General features: G+C 42.8%; 1 protein-coding gene across 21 annotated transcripts in view; it reads right to left on the bottom strand.

Annotated features, from left to right (window-relative positions):
- Window positions 1-23110, bottom strand: part of Cacna1d (calcium voltage-gated channel subunit alpha1 D) — a 322522-nt gene extending 299412 nt beyond the window's left edge. For 13 of the 21 annotated variants that reach the window (XM_074043939.1, XM_074043946.1, XM_074043944.1 and 10 more), the window contains exons 1-3: window positions 22639-23108; window positions 20358-20667; window positions 16423-16528 (exon numbers count right to left, since the gene is read on the bottom strand). In XM_074043939.1, coding sequence (XP_073900040.1) covers window positions 16423-16528; window positions 20358-20667; window positions 22639-22705 — 483 coding nt within the window. In that variant the 5' untranslated portion in view covers window positions 22706-23108. Of the gene's footprint in view, window positions 1-16422; window positions 16529-20357; window positions 20668-22638 lie in introns of all 21 variants that reach the window. The other 8 variants (XM_020151688.2, XM_074043948.1, XM_074043949.1 and 5 more) reach the window with 3 other exon arrangements.
- Between the last annotated feature and the right edge of the window lie 2302 nt (window positions 23111-25412).

The following is a 25412-nucleotide window of genomic DNA, read 5'->3' as shown; positions in this document are numbered from 1 at the left end:
AACAACTCAAATTAATGGCATCAACTAATGAAGGGATAAAAAAATGTGGCATATCCATACAATAGAAAATTATTCAACCATAAAAACGACACAAACCTTAAAAATAGTATGCTAAACCAGATACAAAAGGTCACATATAATATGAAATATCCAGAATAGACAAATCTATAGAGACAGAAAGTAAATTGGTGGTTGCCCAGGGCTGGGGCAAAGGGAGTTGGATAGAAAAAGCGGTGATGTTCAATGGGGTTTCATTTTGGGGTGATAAAAATGTTTTAAAGTTGATTTTGATGATAATTGCGCAACTCTGAGAATACAATAAAAACCATGAATTTTATTATTTAAACTAGTGAACTGTATGGTATATGAGTATCTCAATAAGGCTGCTTTTAAAAAGAAAAGTAGGAACATGCCATCATCCCCACTCAATCTGTTCTCATTTGCCCCTAGATACTAATGCCAGGTGTCAGGGACCAGTGGGGATCATCTGAGCCTGTCTACAGAACACCAACTTAGGTCAAAGATGCTTTACTTATAAACAAGGGGTCCCTTTTTAAAAGTCTTTATTGCTTCACACAGCAAGAGTGAGCTTTCTCTGCTACAGCTAAGATTAAATAGTCTAGTTTTTCAGGTATCAAAAATGTATTTTTTAAAGTCAAGAAAAAAAGGAATGCAGAAATATATACATTCTTCTGAGTCAAGCCCAAGGAGCCCTGCTGACAACTGAAGTAATTCTATTTCTGTAAGTAAACCGAACCACAGCTGTGAACCATACAACTATACTAGCTCCCAGTGAGCCCCCAGCCCTGGCAAGGGTCAGCAATGTGTACCACCTCTCTGCAGAACTACATAACTGAGTCCAAGACTCTGGAGTAAAGCACAAATGAAAGCATACCTTGCCAGAAGTAAGGAAAGCCTCTAAAAACCAGGATTGGGCCAGGAGCAAAGCATCTCACTCTCCCATTTTTCTGAGACCAAAGGCTAATGAGAAAAACCTAGGCACAAGAATTCTGGGCACAGGAAAAAGTTAGAGCAGACAAGACTGTAGACTTAGAAAAGTGTGACTGCAAAAGCAGTAAGGCTGTTTTGTTTAATAAACACACCAGAATCATGTAAATAAGTGTTCCCTTCCAAGTAGTAAGCTAAGTAAGTCGGGAAGCTAAGCATGTAATTCTGATAATATTACCATTCCTCAAAACATTTGTAAAATGCCAGTAAAGGTTTCTTCAGAGCCGATCAGCACACATTCCACTCCACATCCGCAAAGGCAGGAAGACATGGTTCTTTAAACATAGATTTTATTTTCTTACAAATGCCCTAGAGTTTCTCCAAAAAAACACTGGAGAGTAAGGTCAGTGATGAACCCAGATCATCCCGTTTTCAGTCAGAAGCAAGGCAAAATGAAGAGTAGAAAGTGGCTTTGAAAGCAGTTCTGCAGACAAGTGTTCCAACATCACTGAGATGAGAGGTGTAGCCCCCTGCAATGACTGTTTTGTGGGAAGTACTACATTCTAGTCATGTAAGTTTGGATGTTTTCACTAAGAAATCTCAGTCTCTCCCCAAAGAGGCCTCTCTACCTCCAGGATTCTGTTCCCAGGTTGGAAAGAGAGACCATCAGACCCCTATTAAAATAGTTAATCAGGGTACAGTGGTTCATGCCTGTGATCCTAACTACTCAGGAAGGGGGAAGGGAGGACAGTGGTTTAAGGACAGGCCACACAAAAAGTTCAGGAGACCCCATCTCAACTAATAAAAAGGTGGGTGTGGTGATACACACCTGCCATCCCAGCTATGCAGGTAGTGAAAATAGGCAGTTTATGGTCCAGACCAGCCCCGGCATAATAACTAAAGCAAAAAGGGCTGGGGCATGGGGGTGTCAAATAGTAGAATACCTGCCTAGCAAGCACAAGATCCTGAATTCAAACCCCAGTACCAAGAAAAATAAAAGAAGAAAAGAAAGAAAATAGTCAAGGTAATTAAAGCAACCTCAGGGTGTCTCATGCAGACACAGGGAATCTTCATTAAATGGTCACTCATTTGCTGAGTACCTCCATGCCAGGGGCTGCAGAAGATTTACGATAAAAGGAAGACTGGATCCCTGCCCACAAGTTCACATTCTTGTTCGAAATAACAGCCTCAGATCAAACACAAGCAAGTCTATGGTTCAGATACAGAGATGCTTCCCCCCAGGGGGGCTGGTCTGTTCAGTGTTACAGAGAATGCCCCAGTGATCACAGTCCATGGAAGGAGTGGGGGAATCCTACACATCAGAACCTCCAGCCTCAGGCCCTAACCAAATGCATTACTTGGGCTTTTCATCACAGACAAAATGAAGACAGTTTGAAGAACAGGATGAAGATGTGATATGAACTATTCTCTGTTCACACTTCAGACCAGGAAATATCATTGGCTTGCCTAGAGCCCTGGCTGGGTCACAAGCCTATCCGTTACTAGGCAAAATCATTTGTGGTCTGCATTTCACAAGCACAGGGAATTCCACAAATCTTAAGACACTCAAGGAACAGCCAGGACTTCAAATAACTGCTGGCCTTTGAAATCCTGAAGCTGCTCCTCCCCGCTGGATGGGGATGGGGTTCATCTCAAGCTCCAGGTCTGATGTGGTGTCAGTCTCTGCCTACACACTACCTCCTTTCAATACCCTCAGCCTCTCCACCAGCACCATCTCTATAGCTACACAGAGGGCCAGCTGTAGCGCTGCTTTCTGGAGGGACGCTCACCTGCAAAATGGGGATGCTGTAGAACTGTAGAGTTTTTTTTCTGAAGACAGATAAGGAAATGCATATAAAATGCTCAGTCTGGTCCCTATAACCAAATGGTGAAGCCACAACACACAGTCCTTACTAGTTCATGACACAGAGGGGAACCTGTGCTTGCCGCTCTACTCTCAGACACTGGGCTCCCTGCTGCTGAGGTGCTGACCTTAGTGCTGGGCAAGACCACTACATGTTTGCTGTCCCCACAGCTTTCTATGGAGCAAAGAGCAGAAACAAGCCCCCTGCTGAAGAAAAGCGAAAGAGCTTGCTCTTCTTTCCACCATGTGGGCTGGGCTACAATAAAAAGGGGAAAAAAAAAAAAAAAAAAACCTTGGGGCTGAAGGCAGGAAACGCTCATGGATGATGAGAGGGATTTAACAGGCATGGCCTGTGACTGACTTTTTAAAACCTAGAGCACTTCAAAGGGAAATAGGAAGAGATTCCCCCCAATCTTAGATACTGCCAAGCCCTCTGAACTCCAGTAGAAGAAAAAAATATCCCTTTCTGGGGCTACTCTTGACCCACTTGGTAAACTTGGTAAACTTGACCCACTTTTGGTAAACTAGGACTCACTTGGGACATTATTTTAATGACTCCTCACAAAGACCCCTCCTTATGAAATAAGGATTATTATCCCTATCTTACCAAGATGAGAAAACCAAGGCCAAGGGAAGATAATTTGTTCCGTCACAAAGCTAGCTAGCAGCAAAAGTGGGACCCATATCCAGATCTGTCTTATTCCAAAGCCCCTGCTGTCCCAAGGAAGGAGGAAGTCAGATCAAGACAGGCCCTAACTGCCTAAAAATGAGGCTTGATGTACCAAGAAAATTAAAGGCACAGCACTGAGGTTCCCATACAAAATCACTTTTAATCCTCTCACCAATGCAAGGCAAGTGTTACTGTTAATCCCACCTTATAGGGGAGGTCAGTCAGGGATCACACAGTAGACAAGACCAACCACCTGAGCTCTGATAAGCTGTAGCTCTGACAAGGCACATCTCATCTGTAAGCCTAGGTTTCCCACCTGAATGATGTGCAAGAGGGACTCTGTGATGCCAGGAAAGTAGCATGGGAGGTAAGTGATGTCTACATCCCAGCTCTACTGCTTGTTATTAACTATGTCATTTAACAACCCCAAGCCTTGGCTGCCTCATCTGTAAAATGTGAGCAATACTCACAAGATCACTGTGAAAATGAAATTAGCCAACATGATGCAAGCACTGTGTAGGCTGTGTATGACCACACAGACTTTAGTGATTATCATCATTGTTCTAATTATAGGAATTGTGCAGCTATCAGCCAGAACTTCTCTGGCATCTCTTTTGCACCTTAGCTCGTTTTATTTCCACTTCTGAGCAACATTTAAGTCAAGAGATAACCGAGAGGCTTCTGGCTGGATCAAGCAGAGAACAAGAGATCACTGATCCAGTAGATTCCAAGCTGGCTGACACAGTACATAGAGACACACCACACTTTCACGGATAGGGTGCTGAACATTCAATATTTCATGAGTAGGGTGAACAATTGGTATTTTTTTTTTTAATCTTGGATCACTATAGAGAAACCTGGATCACTTCAATCTTCCCAGCTATAGCAGAAAGAAATCCTGATCACTACTAAACTAGCCGTTTTCTTCCTTAGTGTCCCAAAGGAAATAAACAACACTTTGTGGTCTAAAAAAAAAATGGTATGGTCCAGGTCTAAGCCCACCTACAGCCATCAGATAACTTTCAGCTCATTTCTTCACCAGGGAATCCCAACACCCTTTCTAGCCACTGCAATCTTAGGCTGGCCAGTAAGACAGACAGATTGGTAAAGACAGCTTCATAGAACAGCTTTGGAAAGCAAACCCCAACCCAGGAAACTGTCCAGGAAACTTTTCTAGTAAGGTGCAGAAATCCTGCAGCCTCCTCACTGGGTGCCCTGGAGCAAGGAAGCCAGTCTTCCCGAGCCTCAGTTTCTTCATCTGTAAAGTGCAGGCTGACAAACACCCACCTCATAGGCCAGTTTTGAGGCTCAGAGCATGGTGTTTTCCAGGAGCCAGGTCCTGGGCTAACCCCTTTGACTATTTCTATGTCATTTCCTCTTTCATAGAAGAGGAGCAGATGCAGAAAGGAAAACGCAGTTTGCTTCCATTTCACGGCTGTGAAAGGCACAACTGGGGACTGAGCTCAGGTGTGACTCCAGTGACCACCACCAACATTAGCCATTTGCATTGCAATCTCCCAGTGCTCAAAAAACCTCTGACAGAAACTGCAGGAACCCCAGACTTAAGCACTCACAAGTCAACACTTTTCAAGGAATTAAAATGCAATAAAATCTGCTTAATTCCCAAATTTAAACTCCCTTAATCATTCCCATTTTAATTTGATAATTGTGAGGACTGGCAGAGGACTATAGGGTTGTTAAAAACCTCTGACCTGATTCTGTCCAACCACAACCCCTGATTCTGCCTGGAACCTGGAAATGTCCCTGGGTGGTGGGAATCAAGCAGGATGGAAAGTTTCTATAGAGTCCAAAAGCACCAGCCAAAATCAGGAGACCCTCCATACAGTTCTGCCATCAGTCTCCCATGCCTCCACCCTGCTCTGCCCCTGGACCCCACCTCTGCTCAATGATTAGGCACCCTGAGCCTGAAAGCCTTGACTTCTCAGCCTACTGGATGAGTACGGAACTTAAATCAGAAGCCCAGGTGTGAATCCTGACCCTGCTAGTTGCTAGGAGTAGGACCCCGTGCAAGCAATCTAACCACTTCAAGCCTGTTTCCCTACCAGAAAAATGAAGATCTTAACAGTATCTCGATTGTGGGTTTATGATAAGCATTAAAGGAAATTATATACATGGAAAGTCCACCTAGCTCAGTAAATGTTAGCGGTGAACTAGTACCAAAAGCAACTACTATTGTGCCTCCAGTATAGTCAAAAAGACAGGGCAGGGGAACCACAGGAAAACAAGATAACTGAGGAAAGACCCACTGCACCTGTAAAACCAGCTCTACCAACTTCTCTGATCCTACTACAGCCACAGGCCAGTTCCTGACCATTTTCACCAAACACTGAGGCAGTCTATGGCCAAATGATTTCAGCAGGTTGGTACATATGGAGAAGCTGAATGGGAGAGGGAGGAGTGAGCAAAACTATCTTTTTGGAAGATACACAAAGAAAAAATTTGAGGAAATAATTAAACTTTGACTCAATGCCCAGCTTGCCTTGAAGAGACAATCTTTCATACTACCGCCTCTGGTATTTCCCAGACCCTGCCCCTGAGTCAGATGGGAAATGCCTGGCTTCCACCTAGACTCAAGTTGTCTTTGGCATGAGAGAAGCAGACACCCTGGCCTAAGATCCCACTTGGGTCCTCTTTCACTGAGGGATCCTAGGCAAGTCACACTGCCACATTTAAAAAAAAAAAAAAAGGAATTATCAAACAGAAGATCTCTGAGGTCCTCTGCAATCCCAACCTTGTAGCATCTGTGGTGGCATCTGTGGTTCATCACTGGGGCAAATCAATTCCAAAGTACGTGGTCTACTATTGCCCCACCTGAATTTAATGCATTAATTAGCTTAATTCATCTGGCCAACCTAATATACCAAAGTTTGTCTGCCCCAACCATACTATTATCACACCTTATTCTAGCTTTCTAGAAAAAGGCTTATTTTACCAAATTCTTGCTAGCTGTTTTCATGTTCCTGCATTCTAATTTTGAATTTGGATATCTTAATTTCACTGCCACCAGATAAAAATTCTAAAAAGAGCCTGTGATACATTCAACATTAATTTGTATTTCAATAATTCAGAATTTGTGTAAATCCAAAGAGGAATTCACTTGTACATTATCATGAATAAAGAACTAAGGGGCTAATTACTGTTATAAAAGGGTGGCATTTTACCTATTTAAAATGTTTTCACAGAATTTAAAAGCAGTCATTTGAATATAAAATGTTTCCTTATACCTCACTGTTATCTATTTACTAAAGAACATTCAAGAGTGTCTTCTTTTAACAACATTGGTCACTTCCTGAGATTAAAGTAGAGTAAAATAAAACCATATCTCTTCAAAAATGCTTTTTCAAGGGGGGCATGGAGGTTCTTCACATTAATCCCTACTATTCCTTTGTATTCAGAGTTGTACTGAGTTAGCACAGTGCATGAATGTGTTTAATGGACTGTATTTTACACATAATAAGTGCTCAAAAAGCTACTTCATGAATCTAAATGATAGCTATGATAAACTATTCATTTTAATCTTCCTAGCTTTACTCTTATACTAATTTATATAATCAAAAAACAAAATTCTTGGGCTGGAGGTGTGGCTTAAGTAGAGTGCCTGCTTTGCAAACACAAGGCCCTGAGTTCAAACCCTAGCACTGGAAAAAAAAAGAAAGAAAGAAAAAAACCTTTTAGAATATAGAAATGCTCTTTCATTCATACTACAGTTTAATGTGCCCTAACCCTTTAGGGGAAAAAAAATGAGTGCAGAGAACATCTGCCTGTTCAGCATTTCTCTTATAAAAGCATAGCCGAGATGTGGTGTATGTTACTCCAACGGTGTACTTTGTTCTGTACAAGGACCCACGCTGTAGGGTCCTCCTTGGACTTGATTCCTAGAAAGTGCTTTATGAATGCATATGCTGCTTCCCTTTGTTGAGAGGATAAAAGCTGTGTAAATTGGGATATGTTCTCTTTTGTGGCCACTGCTGGAAACGCTAAAGGCCAATGGAGTGGCCAGGTGTTAGTAATCCACTCACTTGAAATGCCTTGGCAAATCTACTCTGTTTTGATTCCAATTTGCCGTATTTTTTCATCAAATTCCATTTTCTAACCCACCTCAGAGCTTTTGGAAATACAAGGGGCATAAAACCTATGTAAATACCATAACAATACAACATGAGACATCAGAAATACGAGATCAGATTTTCTTCCCCAACTAACAGTGACAGAAAGGCAATATCTATCTCAAAACTAAAATGTAACAAGCAAATATTCCCAAACTAAGATCCATTTTTTATATTACAAACTTATTAATTTAGTAACTCCCTCCAATGAATAATTCACTTGAAAAAGCTATAACACCAAGATCATGACACACAAAGCAAGTGAAAAAATAAGCCCTGGTACCTTTTATTTGGACCACCAGTTCTAAAAAGTTTCTAAAAATCCAGTGCTTGGTTCATGGATTGTTTGCTCTAGTCAGATGTTAGAGGATGCCTACTAACAACCATGGCCTTATCTTATCCCCATGAGTTCCTTTTCTACAGCCAAAGATACAGAACAAATCACATCACTCAGCTCTACAGTTATTTCACTGCTAAGTCTCAAAGAGATGTGGTCTAGGAAGAAAGCTGGTACAGGCTTAATCAAAGACAATGTGGCAGTGAGAATAGAAATTAAAAATGCACATACAGAGAATTGACTTCTAAGCACTTATCCCAGAGAAATGTCTACCTGTATTCACAAAGAAGCACATTAAAGGATATTAATACAGCATTATAATAAAATAGCAAACCTTTTGGAATTAACCAAACTGCTCACTGGAAAGAAAACCGTGGTCCATTCATACGGATATGGAAAGATGTATTAGACACATTAAGTAGATAAAAGGAAGCTATACAATGAATGCATTTTGTACCCATTTTTTGAAATTTAAAATACTATATCTGTATATATACATACATATATTTCAAAATGCACAGATTATATGTACAGATATACAACGAAAAACAATTGTGAAAGCTCACATCAAACTGATAACTGTAATTAGGATGAGTTGGGTGGGTAAAAGGCGACGTCGTTTTATCCGTAGCATTTTAATTAAAGAATGTATTCACACATTTGTATAAAATATGAATGGTGACTTATGGTAAGAATGCAAAACATACGAAACAAATAAGGCTTTTCTCTAATCCCACATTACGGGTTTTCCTTAATGAAAAGGCAGCAGCAACATGGAGAGCCACATCTGAAGGGGCTGGACATCAGGGACACAGGGCTGGTATACTCAACATCATGGGTCTCAGTAAATATTTATCAAATAAAGGTGCCTCAATTTCCTTTCTTATAAACAAGTGTCCTTACAGCTCTACAGAAATATGTGCAAGTCCAGTTGTGCTGCACTTCCCCCACGGACAAGAAGAGAAGGCAGACTTCATAGAAAGAAGAAGAAGAAAGAGAGTGAACTTACTGTCCAGCCCAAAGCTCCCCTCCTTCCAAGCTTGGTTCCTGCAGAGCCAGCCCAGACCAGTTCAAGTTCTATCTAGCCCAGAGCAGTCTGCACCTGCCTTTCCTCCCTTCAGTCCCACAATTCCGTCCAGCCTGGCCCTCACATTCACTCATTCAGTAATTTCAACAGATGTTCCAACATTTCTAAAATTACCACTCACCCAAAAATTAGCAGAAACAACTGCTCTGAGGTTCTGGAGAAGAGTCTTTTTCCCTACCCTGGGCTTCACCATACAAGGTTTGTGCAAACAACACCCACCCTCCTGCCTCCCCTCCCACTCACTCAGGAGTAGGGTTGTGGAGCTGACTGATCACCTTGAGCAGTTCCTCGTTCATTCCCAACCTCAGCTATTCTCACTCTTTTTTCACAACACCTGCGTCCAGCTTTCCCTGCCCAACCAAACATTCTTGCTGACCACAAGAACCCTAGCTAGGAGAATACCACTTGGGGTATTCAGAATCTCACTTAATTAGAAAAGGAAAACACCCTCCACCACTTTTCTTATTTCCATCACATGAACAGAACAGGACTTAAGGGACACACCCTGCGACTGCTGATTACAGAGCACCCCAGGAGTCAGCACATGGTAGGAGACAAAAGTGAGAATGCTAGCATCTACCCCCGAAGGCCTGCTATCCCTGCTCTGCCCCTTGCTGCTGCAGGTCCAGAGACATGGCACCAATCTCTCTCTCCACATCCATCCACTCAACAGTAACACTGCACACAGTCCCTCCGGCTCAAATGCTAGAATTCTAGGGCCCTTGCAGTTTCTTTAGGAACTTTCTTTGGTGAGGAGTTGTTGGGGGTCTATTCAGGAGTTTTCCCATCAACCACCAATATCTAGCAGACTTGAAAGTCTCTACTACTACGCAAACTGTCCACTATGTATCAGATACTTCTTATTTTCTCTAGACAATTAAAAATCAGACAAACACTTGGGGAATATTTTTTTAAAAAGGACACAACCCCCAACCTACTACAAGGGTCTCTGTTTCTCACACAATCATCTTTCAAATATTAAACTTAAGCAGAGGTTAAGAAAGGAATGCATCCCTTCACATGACCCTCCCCAAATGAACCAAGGAGGATGTACATGGAAGGCAGCATGTGAGACTGACCTATAGGAGTTCAGTCAGGCTGTGGCCTCAGAAACCTGAAGGATGGGGTGCAGGGATGGAATCCTGGTGACATCTTAAAGCCCCTTTTCCAGCTGTAGTTGATGTAATTTTCTATCCCAGTACAGTGGGTTGGAGGGGTTGGTTGGCTCAGTGGTAAAGCACCAGTGCTAAAGAAACAAAAAAAAAAACCCTGCAAGTACACACATTTACATTTTTAATTTCTGCTAAGCCAATCTTTGAGTGTGTTTGTGCAACTTATAATTCAAAGGGTTCTGGCTAGTACTCTAACATACCCAATATCCTCACTTTTCAGGCAGTCTTGTTTATTAAAGGGTCCGGTCTGGGAAATGCCCTGCTTAAGGTGTGACTAGTCAACAACAAGATTTGCTTTTGTTCTTAAAAAAAAAAAAAAAAAGTCAAACCAGAGTGAGGACACTGGTAAAATTCTTCTTAAGGAGCTTTAATAGCAGTAAATCTAAATTTGACTTATATTTGTGAAAAACCATCGATACTCAATCAAAATAATGTTTGTTCAATAAAACATGAAGCTAGGAAATCTAGCTTCATGAGGTAAACTACAAAAGAGATGAATTGGCTGACATTGTTATTAGTATCTAGCTTTGGGAAAAGTCTTGTAACAGAAGCCCATCTATTCTGGTTATTTTGTGGCTCTCTTTTCACCAATCTTTACATGAAACACTCACATCCACACAAAAAGAACCAGAGTGAGGACACTGGTAAAATTCTTCTTAAGGAGCTTTAATAGCAGTAAATCTAAATTTGACTTATATTTGTGAAAAACCGTCAATACTCAATCAAAATAATGTTTGTTCAATAAAACATGAAGCTAGGAAATCTAGCTTCATGAGGTAAACTACAAAAGAGATGAATTGGCTGACATTGTTATTAGTATCTAGCTTTGGGAAAAGTCTTGTAACAGAAGCCCATCTATTCTGGTTATTTTGTGGCTCTCTTTTCACCAATCTTTACATGAAACACTCACATCCACACAAAAAGAATCATTCACAATGTACCTCATGTACAATAGTGAACACAGAAACTAGCTTATGATAGGGATTCAAAAAGTATTATGAAGTGCTCCTCTTCTCTCCTGTGTCAAATACAAAGAGTTAAATTTGCCAAGAAAGAAAAATACAATTCTGAAATTAAAGGTGAACGCTGACAGGTGTTTCCTGCCATCTAATTAATATTAGACAACAAGTCAGCCTCTCAGACAAACATTAATCATTAGCCAATTGTTGAAAATTAACTAATGTTCTATGAGGATATACTGTGGAGCCCTTGTACGGTCATTAATTTTATTTTTTCACTCATTTGACATTTCTTGATGTGCCTACTGTGTGGTTGGTGAAGAATTGAGTTCACAGAGCTACAGGCCTAAGTCAGACTCTAGTCTCAGCCTCTAAGAACTCACATTCTAATTTCATCCAAAGTCATTCAACTAATCAGCCAAAACAGCAGGCTATCAGACCCCAAAGCCCAGGTACAGAACTACCATACTCAAGCACTTCCCAAAATAGTTATAGGACAAGGTGGAAAGAGGGTGATAACTATAAATAGGAGAGTTCACTATGCTTATGGGAGTCCAGTGAGAAAGCAAGTATGCATGGGCAGGTGGAGGTGGGAGGCAGGGAATGATTAAGAATCAGAGAAGGCTGGACAAAAGAGCAACTATTGAGCTGCCCTTGAAGAATACCTACAACCTAAACATGCAGAAATAAGAAAGTGCAATTGAAACAGAAATAACAGAACAAAGACACAGTATACATAAAGTACAGAACTAACACCTAGCCTGTGGGCTAAGCCCAATGAGCCAGTTTACAATACCATGTTTCAGGTACTGTATTATAGTTCACCCTACTCCATGCAAAACTGCAAGAGGCTAAATTATATGACCAGGCAGATCCAATGAACTTACTTTTTAAGCCCAGTTAACATGGTATGCAAGACTCTCAGCCATGGCAGAGAGAAAGTAATCACAGTAGACTGTGCCATAGCATTCCTGGCCACTGTAATGCACCCAGTTCCACTGATGAGTGTCCACAACCCAGCCCACCTTCCCAGAGAAGCTCTCTACAACTTTCAGCTACTGTGAGTTCTGGAACCAGAGCCCAACATGGATAAGACCTCTTGCCTCTGAAGCCCAGTTCTCAGGGGTTCTTTCAAGCCAGAGGTGCACAAGAGTCACAGACCCTAAGCTTCTCAAGAAGAAACACTTGTAACTTCCACCTACTTCCAGCCAAGGACTTACAAGGAGTACCAGAGGGACCTGCCACCCAAGAAAATCCTAAACGTGGCTCAAAGGAAAGAAAGGGGTGGGCCTCTCCTTAAAGACATGTTCACTTTGTAGTCACTGACACTTATTTGCCAAATATCTTCTATGTTCAACTATGGTAGGCAGTCAAGGATTCAGAACTGGTTCACTGTGAATTATGTTCTGAGGATGCTTGATATGACAAAAATGTGCACATGATTAAAAAAATATAAAAGTGTGTTATATGCAAGGTGCTATGAGATAGGTCCAGATAAGATTGTTCATTCAGATTTGGTTCAGAAAAGGCCTCATGGAAGACACATACAGTATTATTCTTAAGCATGTATAAGGACAGTGATTTATGAAGAAAAGGTATTAGGGAGGAAGAGGCATTTCACACAGAGGGTACAAAAAAATCAGGAGGTGGACAAGTAGAAGAAGGCTATTTAGTAACTTTTGGTGGACAAAGGTGGAAGGGGAAACTATGGAAAAGAGGAGCAGAATATAAACCAAAACAGGTTAAGCCACACCAAGCTGCACTTCCTTTTGGGGTCTGGCTTTTCCTCAGGGGCAGTAGGTAGCCCCAGGGTCACTCTAGCCAAGTCATTTGACTCTGTGAATGGAGAGGAAGGGGAAGATGGATAGGATTTTTTGCAGAGACAAAATGTTAACAAGCTAAAAATACAAACATGTGGGCCTCAACAGCAGGATAAGAAAAGGGGTAGTAAATGGGTCCAAGAGTTGGTAAAACTTTGTGTTCAGTTTACCATGCATGTACTGAGCACCTGGTGTGAGTCAGGGCCTTTGCTAGTCAAAGGCATGGAGAAGCTAAGCCACAGAGAGGCTTTGTCCTCCGGCTGCTCCGCTGGCTCAGAGGTGGGTACAGTTATCAACAGATACCAAGGAAGCTCTGAATTGGCAGATGGAGATCCCCATTTTGGACATTTCTAATCTGAGGCAATCTGGGGAGGGATAATACCAGGAACAGGCTGCACAGACTAAAAACTATTCAACGACACCAGTTTGCTTAGGAGAAACTAAGAGTGGGACATGAAGTGAAGCGTTTTTCATCACTGGGAAGTATAACTCTGACACCTGATACAGAAGAGCTCCCCTCCTCTTTGCTAACAAGAAAATAAAATAAATGATACATGCTCTCTGCAAGGAGAAGTGAGGAAACACTGCTACTGACTGAACTAGGAGGGCTATCATTGTGGGAACAGAGCGCGAGCTGCACTGTTTCCATGGCTTCGCCTCCACTAGTCCTGCAAGTCCACAAATGAAAGCTGCATAGAAACTTAGCTTGTTTATATTTAAAAAAATAAATAAATAAATCTAACTCTGGGAAAACTTACTGCCCCCAAGGTAGTCTCCAAATCCCCAAAGGTGGCTTCATTACACCTAGCCCAGACCAAACACACATTGTAATCCAGGGGGATAGCCACATTCCTTAATCCAACAAAAGCATTAATTTCACTACAAACGACCTGAACAGGCAGAAACATTGGCCATAGAGCGGGCTCTGAATCTCATTCTAAGTGCCTGTCATACACATCTGAGCTATCAGGCAAAGAAAACCACCAGCTACCTGATACACAAAGCTTTGCAAACCATGTCAGCCTCTGCCCTTTGTTTTGTCATTCACATTAAATGAAAGGTATTTACTACAGATGAAAAATAAGCTTCGTTCAGCTGCCTCTAAACTGATCCCAAAAATAGAGCAATCACTTTGGTACAAATTGGGTCAAATGTATAAAAAAATAAAAAAAGAACTGGCTCCCTGGTGAAAGAATGGTCATGGCATGGGACCTTGCTTAGAGTCAGGGGCAAATCCACAAAGATCCTCCTTCCCACAGTGGGAACAGAAATTTTTAAAGAGCCAGGCAGTGCATAAACTCATCTGGCATGTGACCAAGTGAAAGCAAGATAGGGACTTTAATGCCATGAGTTTCAGAATACTCAGGAAAGAGGTAAAAGGAATACAAATTGGCTTTTAGAAAGGCCTACCAAACTAAAACACTGCCCACCTCTCCCAAGCACAAATCCAGTGATTAAGAATTACCAAGAAAGGATCCACTGGGAGGGGCTGCAAGGGAGTTAGAAGAGAGATTTTTCTATTGTTTCCTTTATTTTATTTTCTCACTTCTTAGCTGAGGAATCCAAATAGTCTGATAGTGCTTCTATTGGTGCTCTGAATTTCCCTGGGGCAGGGGAATCAGAATATTAATTGGCTTACACATTCAGCTACATTAATTATTCCATTGATCTAAATTAATCTGCCTTTCTAAAAGGTATTTATTTTGTTTGTTTAATCATGTTCTCTTAAGCTACAAAAAGCAACAAACTAGGTCACCATCCATGTTGTTAAATTTGGTAACAAAGCTAACACCATCTGTGGTCTCAACTACAATGATCTATCTCCATTGATGGGAGGCTTTTCACTACTTCTGCCTTTCCTTTAAAATAATATTCTAATATCACATGTCTACAACCAACTCAAAAGCCACTTAAAATACCCAAAATTATACAAATAATCTTGAGCGTTGTATAAACATATATTAACAGTTTATAGGTGTCTAATTCCCATTCGCAGTCATATTTTCAGCATCAATATCCAAAATTTTTTGTGAATCTAGAAAGCAAACTAACAAACCCAACTACAAATAGACATCATGTTACACCTGAAATAGGCACAATACTTAAAATGTAATATGAAATCCTGTATATAAAGTACAAAAGCCAAATTCACAAGGGCACAGTTTCACTATCTTCAGAAGCCAGCAGAACTCTCCATGACTGGGGAGAGTTTACTGTGTTTGCCTTTATAACACTGCTCAGTTAAGAACATCCAGCCCTGCTAAAAAACAGCTTCAACGTGAGAAATTAAAACCAAATGGAACCAGCTAAAAGAGGAGAAAGCAGAAGAACAGAGTTTTCTGTTATCCAGCATTGGTTCTCTCATCATCTACCATTCTGCAAGGCCTCCAGTTATAAAGAACTGACCCTTGCAAGTAGGGTGCTACAGCACCAGAACAATCCTGAAATGGCTTCTGAATCATCAAAGAAAGACTACAGAATGTCAGAGATAGAAAAAAAAAAAATCCTAGTGATCTTAGCCAATCCTCTTAACTGTCATGTGGGTGAATGGCAATGCAGAATGGGTATGAGAAATGTCCCAAAATACAACTAGTTGACAACTGAGTGGGCCAAGCTCCTAGTCTCAGTTCAGTGCCCTTTAGTGCCTTTAATTTAAAAAAAAAAAAAAAAAAAAACTCTATCAACTTTTCCCAAAGGAAGTTCCATGGAACACTGGTTCCATGATATTAGTCTTCTTCCCCCCAAAAAAGCTTAAAGAATCCAAAACCAATTACTTTTAGGGACTAGCTGAGTTAAACAAAATGGAACCTGTTTTTTAAAACTTCCCAGAGCTTTTACTCACTAATGTACACTATAAGTCTTTAAGAGAACAATAAAGTATGTATAAGTATGCTGGTGTATTTAATCACAGACTCATTTTATCTTAAGGCATTTCATAGAACTTGGAGTAGGAACTCCAACACTCTACTATTTTATTCTCCAAAGTATGTAATTAGTTTTGTCATGTTCTACCTCTATAAAAGTTCATAGTTTGTGTACAAAAATCTGTTTTAATTCTTTACTTACCAGAAAAATTAACCAAAGAACCCACCATTCTCAAATAACACTGGATTTTTTAAAAATTAATACTAGCAGGAAAAGAGTGGTAAACAGCAAAACTCTATGTAAAAAGTTATTTTAAAATCTGTTATAAATCTCTTCCATTAAAAAGTTTCACATCTATTTATACAAGATTCATGACTTTAAACACTTCAATTCAGTATAAATGTGAGAATGCAGATAAAATTTTTTTAAAAAATAAACATTGTTGTAAGGCTGTAGGAAACATTACACGCACAACTGTAAACTTCGACCACCCACAAAGCCACCTGCCAGTTTGAGCACAGACGCATGTGATAACCATACATCAGGACAAGCAGGAACTCTGAGGATACTTACCAAGTTATGATTTGTTGAGTTAGAATCATCTTCAGGGAATGGGATGTAGATAGCTAAGGCCACACAATTGGCAAAAATAGCCAATAATATAAATATGTCAAATGGTCTGAAGTTTTTTGTTAAGGCATATATACATTATACAAATATAAACCACCCCCCTCTTATCACACTCTCAATCACCCCACATCTGATTGCTTTTCAAATGAAAATGAAATACACAGTTTACTTTTCAACTGACTATTGAGACTACTAGTTTTTCAGCAGAAGTAATAATCACTGGTCATCTCATAGTAGGTCCTTCTATCAAATGACCTCTCCCTGTCCTTTTCCTCTGTTAGAAGGGTGATATGACACTCATTCTTATGCTGCATGTCGTATATTAAAACCTAAAAGTGCTGAACATCCAATTAGGGCAGTGTGTGAACCAGGTTTCTGCTTCTTGTAAATTAAAAAGCAACCTTACTAAATACAAGTAGCTTGGGCTAGGATGTAGCTCAGTTAGAGAGCACTTGCCTAGCATGTGTGAGGCCCTGAGTTCAATTCCAAGCACCAAAAAAGAAAAGATAGAAAGAAAAAAAAAGACATCATGGAGTAAATCTCTTCCACAGATCCTTCCTTCCATGTGTTAGAGCTACTTTTGCAGGGGCTGTGCCTGGCTGGGTCAGTCTAAATATCCTATCTGGAATGAGGCAGACAAAGCCACTAGGACTTTCTCCATGCTCTGTGACTCTCTCATGGCATGTTCCAATACCTCAGACACTGTGATAGGCAAGCCAAGTTGCAGCTTCCTCCTCTGCTTTCTCTACAAGAGTAATCAATAGCTTTAACTGTTTTAGATTAGAGCTAAACTGTAGATCAGTTTATAATGTGCTGTTGCTGTGTTCAATTTATAAAGAAATTAAATCAAAAAGCCATAAGAAGTCAGCACCAGACACTTTCAGAGTCCTAAATCTCGGAGGGCTGTCTGGAAGAATCACTTTGAGGTCATCCTTCAACAAATACTTGCTTAAACATTCAGTGTTATGAGGAGATACTGTCAAAACTGGCAATAGAAAATTTGACATCTGCCAAAACGACTACTTTTCTTCTGTTACTTTTCAGCCTTTCCAAACATGAGGTTTTATGAGCACTAAACTAATCTATAATTCCTGGGCTTGATTTTGCAATAGCGCTCTTGTACAGTCACCCACAAGAGGCAAGGCCATGGCTTAACTAAATCCCTCAAGGTACTAAAGATTCAAGGATATGAACAGGTTCTTCTCCATTCATCCTGATATCCTTCTGGGAAATCTAAAACTGATGCAAGAAACGAATACCCAGTACCTCTCTTGGGATGCCTTGGGTTTCATAAAACCTCAGCTCCTTTGAAGAGCTTTGATAACTCATTGGAATAAGGACAGAAATAACATTATCCCCTGGATAACTTTGATGGGTTTATTTTTTAAGCCAGTTAGCTTTAATTCATATTGATTCTCTTAATTCATCTAGTGTTACAAAATCTTTTACCCAGGGATCCAACTTTAAGACAGCCTGCCTTAAAAAGACGTCAGAATTCTCTTTTTATTTCTCCTCTTAACAAGTCCCCACTGAAATTTAAAAAGTCAATTTCCCCAAAGTTATTCTCTATTGAAATATACTTAAGTCTTTCCCCTTCCCCACTCCGCCATTCTTCCTTTGTGATTTCCCAATACCTACATGATAAACCTGCAAATCTGAGAGATTAGGAAGGCTAAATATAAGGTTCATTGTTTTTTCTTGATTTTGTTCTAATTTCCAGACACTGGAGAATACCATCTCTCCACCACAAGAAATTGGCAGGTCTGATCCTAGCAATTCCTTCTGATAAAGGAAGTATCTCTTACTCCTCAGGGTCCAGGACACTGCCTTTTGCCTCTTTGTAAAAACAAACTAGACTCTCCTCTCCCAGTGCTGACTGGGCCTGACACAGCTGCTTGGGGAGGCTTTCTATAACCTGCTCCCTGAAATGGAAGGGAACCGTCTTTTGAAAAAACAAATAGATGATATATCACTTAATATCTACTTTTTTCTAAAAACTGACCCACTTGTAATCAGGCTTCTTCTTAAACTGGCAACCACATCCCCTAATTCCTGTACACATGTGTCTGGCAAGTCCAGAAAGGGAGCCAGCAACCTGATCCAGGAATTCACTCTCTGTACACATAAATTGCTATGTACAAATTACTGTGCACAAAGAGAAACAGCCTCATACTTTCTACCTCACCCCACATAAAATTAATGACCCCACCGAGAAGTCTCTGCTTACTCAGAGCCACATCAAGCCAGACTAGGGAGGAGGACATCTTTCTGGCAAGTGCAGCTGCTGCCCATGAGGGCTGAACTCTCTTACCCCCCGTGACTCCAGCGAGACCACTGAGGCACACCCTAATTTACCCAGCTTCCTCCTGGCATGATTACTGTCCTCAGAGTAGAGAAGAACTCAAAGAGAAAATGCACACACACAACCCCAACTATTGGAGAAACACCGTAGTTCACTTTAGAGAAGACACATCTGTTCTTAAAAGAAAGACACATGAAAATCCGTCACATCCTACCCTGATGTTCAGCTACTCTCTCCAAAACCTTTCTAGGCAATTGCCTTATTTTAACTCTTGGCCATAAGTGGAGAAAAAAGCCAGTTAAGACAGAGGGCATGCAAATAGCTGTCTACTTAAATTATTTGGGGGCAAGGAACTTCAGCTCTACTTTCTAACTGGCTACAAACACCCTTACAGCCTAGTGGGAGAAGCTCTATATTCATACTCTATCCTATAGTTAAGAACTGCTCTGAGGCCCCTGACAGCCCCAAATACCTTTCTGGGGAAAGGAAATGCTTTATTTTATCCAGACCAAGGAATCATCTGATTAATCAGAAAACCATTTGCTCAAATCAGGTTAACATTTTGCAAATATGAAAAAAAAAATCAACTCAACCTTTTCTTAAGGATGGCAATAACTGGAGTCTAGTCACCGGATTTGGGGAAGAGGATAATCAGGCAGAAACACAACAGTTTTCCAAAATCTGGGACATGACAACTATCCTGGGGCACTTAGAGTTCAGTTTTAAAAATACAAAGGAGACACCCAGAAATGTAACTTCAGTCCAAGGACATAGACAGAATTTTTTATAAAGGCAGCAACTGCAAATTCCTTCACTGCAAGGGCTGTTCTATAACTCACAAGGGCTCAGGAAGAAGAGGCACACACAAACCTCTCCCTGCACAGGCTTTCTCACGCTCACATTTCAAATGGTTTTTTTGGAGTTGTCAAAAGGAAATTCCAGAAATCCATAGCATTGACCAACCAAAAAATAAACAAATAAATAAAAAATACTCCCCCCCCATAAAGCAAATGTTCATATTTGCAACTACCTCAACAACTGGAATCACCAATTATCAGAGTTGGAAACAACCTAAGCATTAATTATAGTTGCAGAAGCAAATTTCAAACATCAGAATGAGAAGATTCCACTAAAGGTCACATCTATTCAGTACAGTCTTAGAACAGTCTCAATCATTTTTACTTTTCAAATCAGCATACCTCATTTCCAACAGGTTTAATGCCTATCACTGCCCAAAAATAATAACAGATTTTAAACTGACCATCTAGTATCCAATGTCCAAATGTTACTTTCATATTTTAGCTCTCTATCACTTTGAAGTTTTAGGCTTCACTTCCTCCCCACACCACTACATACACCACACACACCCCCACAGACACACACACAGCTAAATATATCCACAAAGCTGCCCCTCTGCAACCTAAGAGATTGGAAGTTATCTACCATGAAATCCCTTATATATAGTTTCTTCCCTTGCTTACATCTGTCATTTCAGAAAGCAAATCTTTTTAACGAACACATGATAAAAGAGAAAATGAGAAAGACTTCCCACAAAAAAAAAAAAAAAAAAGGATACTTCCATTCCACTATACTAATGCAGGCTCTTCTGATGGGGTTATTGAGTGATAAACAGAAAAGGGCACGGGCAGGTCGGCTGTTGGACGAGTTACCCTGTTTTTTGCTCTTGGCATATTGCTGACGTTTTCTTTGGGAGAGAGATCCTACAGGTGTGGGTGCGGAGGTGTTCATAGTTTGGGCAGCCTTGGCCTGTCTAGCAGCATCGATTGCAGCTTGCCAAGACAGGACAGTTTGCTTGGAGCTGTTCGGCTGAGAAGCTGGTCCTTCACCAGAAAGAGGAAGTCTGGTGCCTCTTGCATAGTTTGCCTCTAGGGAGAAGGAGAAAAAAGAATGATTTTTTAAAAAGAAGAAACCATGAAATTCAGTTGTGTAGGGAAAAAAAAAAAAAGGTTGTTTCCCATCAGTAACAGAAAATTTTTACTAATATTTCCATTTTGAACCACATGTTCTGTTTTTCAAAAGCAGGGGTATGGTCAGGCAGAACAGCAAGGCAATCCAAGGAGCTCTGCTCCACAAGTTAATCACACAGATCATGACAGCACCACACCAAACAAGTTAATACTCTTCCATATCCACGTCTCCAAAAGGAGTCTTTCAGTGTATTTCTTCTAACAAACTGAGGTCATTCCCACCTTTATTCAATTTCTTTTTTGACTTTGAAAATTTGTGACTCTCTTATGACTTAACAGATATATACAACAGCTTTTCTCTAAAATAATTATCACCAGCACCAAAAAAAGGCAGTGCCAATAATTCAATAGTCTTAATCATTTTTAGGGTGTTACTCCAACATGTTTGCACAACTATAAATGCATTTTTTTCAACATGGAAAAAAAAAATCCTCCACTGGCACCAAGCAATACCAAAAGTCCCATAACAAATATCTAGATTATGCACTGACACTTCCTGCATATGAAAATTCATGATGCTTGGGACTCATTTCCTCTACAAGCTTCGGAAAACAGAAAACATCTTTAGGGCTTTTTTGCATTTTAAATTGCAGCAGCATCAACCAAGCCAGCATCCAGTCAGCCTGCACCCATACACCTAGGATCGACAGGCTGCGTCAAGCCAGGGGCCCTCGAGGCCTAAGCAAGAATCACCTCAGTGTTGGTTGGTACACAGGTATACTCAAGAAAGAAATCCGGGTTGGGGGGGGGCGCGCTTTTGTGCGTCAAAACCCCCTCACTTTAGGTCAGGCCATCCCTAGGCAGGTCTCCCAGGCACTTGCTCACATTGGGCCACGTCTCCTGCTGAAGCAGAAGTCAAAAATGAGAGAGATAACAGAGAGGTAGAGATCCCTCTACCTCTTGGGCTTTTGCAAAACCAAGTATTGCTAAGAGTCATAGCAAGCACAGGTCGCCTGCCCAGCAAGCTTGCGAAGCGAGCAAAGACTGGCCGGCAGCAGACAATCGGAGCCAGGGATGAGTTTTGCCAAGCTTCTCCCTTGAGGAGCGCTCACCCGGAAAGGTTTCAAGCCTAGCGGGGTTGGGGGGCGCCAGCGATCTCCAAAGAGGGGGCTTGGCCAGAAGCTACTCCAGCCTCCCTTGACCCAGCCCCCGCCGGCATGGAAACTGCACGTGGTGCCCGGACCCGGGCTGAGGAGAGGAGCCCCACAGCGGCAGCGACTCTCCGGGCATTGCTAGGTTACCGACGTGTGCACTGGAGGCGCTGGAAGCCGGAATATACGCTTCACCCGACCCTCTTTCCCCCCAGATTCCAAGACCGGGCCTCCCCAGTGAGAGGAGGGGTGTGAGCTTCACCACAGGCGCAAAGGGTGAAACCCTGCAATCCTAGAATTTTCCGGATGCCACCAAGGACCTTCTTCTTAGTCAACCAGGGGGCAGGGGAGGAGGGGAAGGCAAGAAGAGGCTAGAAAGGGGGCTCCAGCTGAGGACTAACAGCCACCTCCCCTTCTATCGCTCCGGGGTGGGGAGGGGGGGGCCGTCGGAGGAAAGTTGAGCCCGAGGACACTGAACCCAAATCACCTCGACTTGCTGCCCCTCTGGCTGCACAGTACTCCACATACTCAATGGCCGCCCCCACCCCACAAATGCAGAATTAACTCTGACATTCAAGGCCTGAAGGGGAGCACGGAGTGCCTGTCGCGCATCTCCCCTTTCTATGTGGATGACACCAAGCTAGAAGCATCCTCTCCAACCCCCTCAACCCACCCGGCGCTTCGGAGATGGGGGCGGGGGGAGGAAGAGGGGGTGGGAAGAGGAGGACCATGACAAGGATTAGATTCGGCAGCGGGTGCCCAAGCTGTGGCTGCTCACCGTTCGCGTGGTCCGCTTGCTGCTGCCGTTGATGCTGCATTTTTTTCATCATCATCATCATCATCATCCACGAACATTTATTGAGCGCCTACTGTGTGCAGGGCACTGTACTGGGCGTTAGGGCGGGGGAGGAATGGGTAAGGGGGTTATGGATAGGTAGGAGCCGCGGTCCCTGCCCTTATTTTCGCTTCAGCAGGGGGTGGGGAAGGACAGGGACAAATAACAGAAAACAAGGATAATTTATAAAAACCGCCTGCCACCCACGCTCCCTTTTTCAAAAATGGAGCAAAATAAACTTTTTTAAAAAAAATAAAATCAGATGTATATATTATCTTAATAATATATACATGTAATTTTTTTTTTTTTTGGCTGCAAAGGCGAATTGGCTTGGACCCCCTCCTCTAGCGGAGGGACGCCGCGGTGATGCCGGCCCGGCCGCTGGGGCCGCTCGGAGCGCCCCCCATGCCGCCCGTCCGCCCGCCCGCCGCGGTGCCGGGTGCCCGCCGCCGCCGCCGCCGCCCGCGCCGCCGCTGGCTCGGGACCGCGGGCAGTCGGAGCTCACATCCGGGAACGGAGGCGCTCGCCCGCCCGCCCGCTCACTCGCTCGCTCGCTCCGCGCCCGCCGCGCCGCGCCGCACGCCGGCTTCGCCCTGGCGACGCTGCGCGCCCGCCGCCGCCGCCGTCCCCCCGCCCTCCCCGCGCCCGCCCCGAGCCTCCCACGGGCCGCGCCGCGCCCCAGCTGTCGTCGGCCGGGCACCGCACGGCCCACGCGCTCAGGGTGGTCTCCGTGTGGGACTCCGGGTTCCGCCACCCCGGCCTGGCTCGCCTGACCCGGGGGCGCTAGAGGGTTAAGCGCGCTTCAGCCGCGGGCCGCCTGCTTAACCCCCTCGGCGCCGCAGCGGGCGCTCTCTCCCTTCCCCCGAAAGAGGCCAGCGGCGCCCGGGGTGGCTGCGGCGGCCACAGAGGCACGGTGCGGATTAACCGCTCCTCCCCCTGCATTTCGGGGCTGGGGTGTCTGGACGCCCGGGGCCGGCCTAGGCTCGCCAGTTCATCTGCCCTCTGCGCACACCTGCAGGAGGCTCCGCCCCCGGGAGCACAGGTGCAGGCGGGCGGTAATCCGTGCGGGTCCTAAGCGCACCTTCGCGGGGCTCTGCCTGGATCCTTTATTGCTCAGGAGCCAGACAGGCACACTCTTCCCCATTTGTTTTCCCCTCCGGCTTTGTGGTTGCAGGGAGACCATCTATCGCTAACTCCCCAGGTAACTGCCCTCAGCACTAAACTGCGTTTCCAGAGTGCCCCCTTTTCCCCACCCGCTCGCCCCCTGCCTTCCGCCCGGCCTGGCGCCGCAGTGGGCTCCCGGGGCGGCGAGAGGATGATGGAGGTTGGCTGGCTCTTTCCCTCTCACCATCACTTCCACATGTGTTTGGTGGCAGGTACAGAAAAGTAAAAGCCAAGGTCTTTCAAACCGCTAGTGTGGCTCAAAAGAAAAAGACGGTGCTTCTAAAACTGTTGACTCTGTCCTGGAGCTGAGTCGTTTATTTTATACCTTCGCTCCCCTTAACTGGGATAGAGGAGGTTTGCAAACGGCAGCTCCTGTCTAGAGGGGGAAATACTGTATCTATCTACTGGATGACTGATATTTTTCATTTAGCTTTGTGCTGGCTGTTTTAGAAGGGCGTCTGCTTTGTTACTTCACAGGATTCGATTTATTTGCCTTTGTTCAGATCTGTTTGTTCCTACAGTGCTTTAGAACGTTTGAGAACAGCGTCTTTAAAGCAAAAAGCTCAGCGGGAATTAAGAAAATAAGTGTTTATGGGAAGATGCTTCTTAGAGCACCTAAAGAAGACACAGTGGGCATCCTCAATTGGTGAGTGAGGCCCAGACATAAGACTCTCCAGGAGTCTTCCTTCCGAAAAGGAGTGTCTGGTCTGGAAGAATGAAAACAATCTAGCTCTTGTCCCTTTTTTTTACTTTGTTTTTGGAGACAGGTTGGGAAATTGCCTTGTGGCCTACCGGTAATATAGCGCTGACCTGGACCACTTCACCTGTGGCTGCTTCTTAGCCAAAATCTGAAAGGATACAAGATGGTGTCCTTCCAAGAACATACCCTTCCATGAAGCATATATGAAATTCACAAGTTATGCATGTCCCTTTCAGAATTCCAGATCTAACAGTCTTGCCCCTTGAGACCTTTTCTACAAAAATCTCATCATAATATTGGCTCACAATCCAATTCAGTGCAGTCAGCATTCACAAGGCACCTGTTAGAAACCATTATCTGGGCTAGGTATTATCAGGACAAATCTATGGTACAGCCCCTCCCTTAAGAGCCATCTACTGAAGGGAGTATGCATATATCTCTTTACCTTGCAGAACACAGCAGCTGTAAGTGTGAGGAATGTTCTATCCAAGCATCAAATGAATTAATTATAATTGAGAGAACATTAGAAGTTTTCACAGATTGAAGGCATTTTAACTGTTTTTTAAAAACTGACAGGGAGGAAGGAACAGGTGGAATACAGGGCAATTTTAGGTCAATTAAACTATTCTGACACTATAATGATGGATGTAGGACATTATGCATTTGTCAAAACATATGGAACACAAAGATGAACCTTAATGAAACTGTGTACTTCAGTTAATACATCAACTTTGGTTAATAGTAAACAAATGTACCACATAATTCAAGATAAAATAAAAAACTGTTGGAAAAGGGAATATATGGGAACTCTACTGCATAATTTTTCTGCAAAACTAGAACTGCTCTTAAAAGT

Source organism: Castor canadensis, chromosome 10 (genome assembly GCF_047511655.1).
Source record: "Castor canadensis chromosome 10, mCasCan1.hap1v2, whole genome shotgun sequence".
Classification (NCBI taxonomy): domain Eukaryota; kingdom Metazoa; phylum Chordata; class Mammalia; order Rodentia; family Castoridae; genus Castor; species Castor canadensis.
Note: the sequence above shows the minus strand (reverse complement) of the source record. Positions and strands in the feature narration are given on the sequence as shown.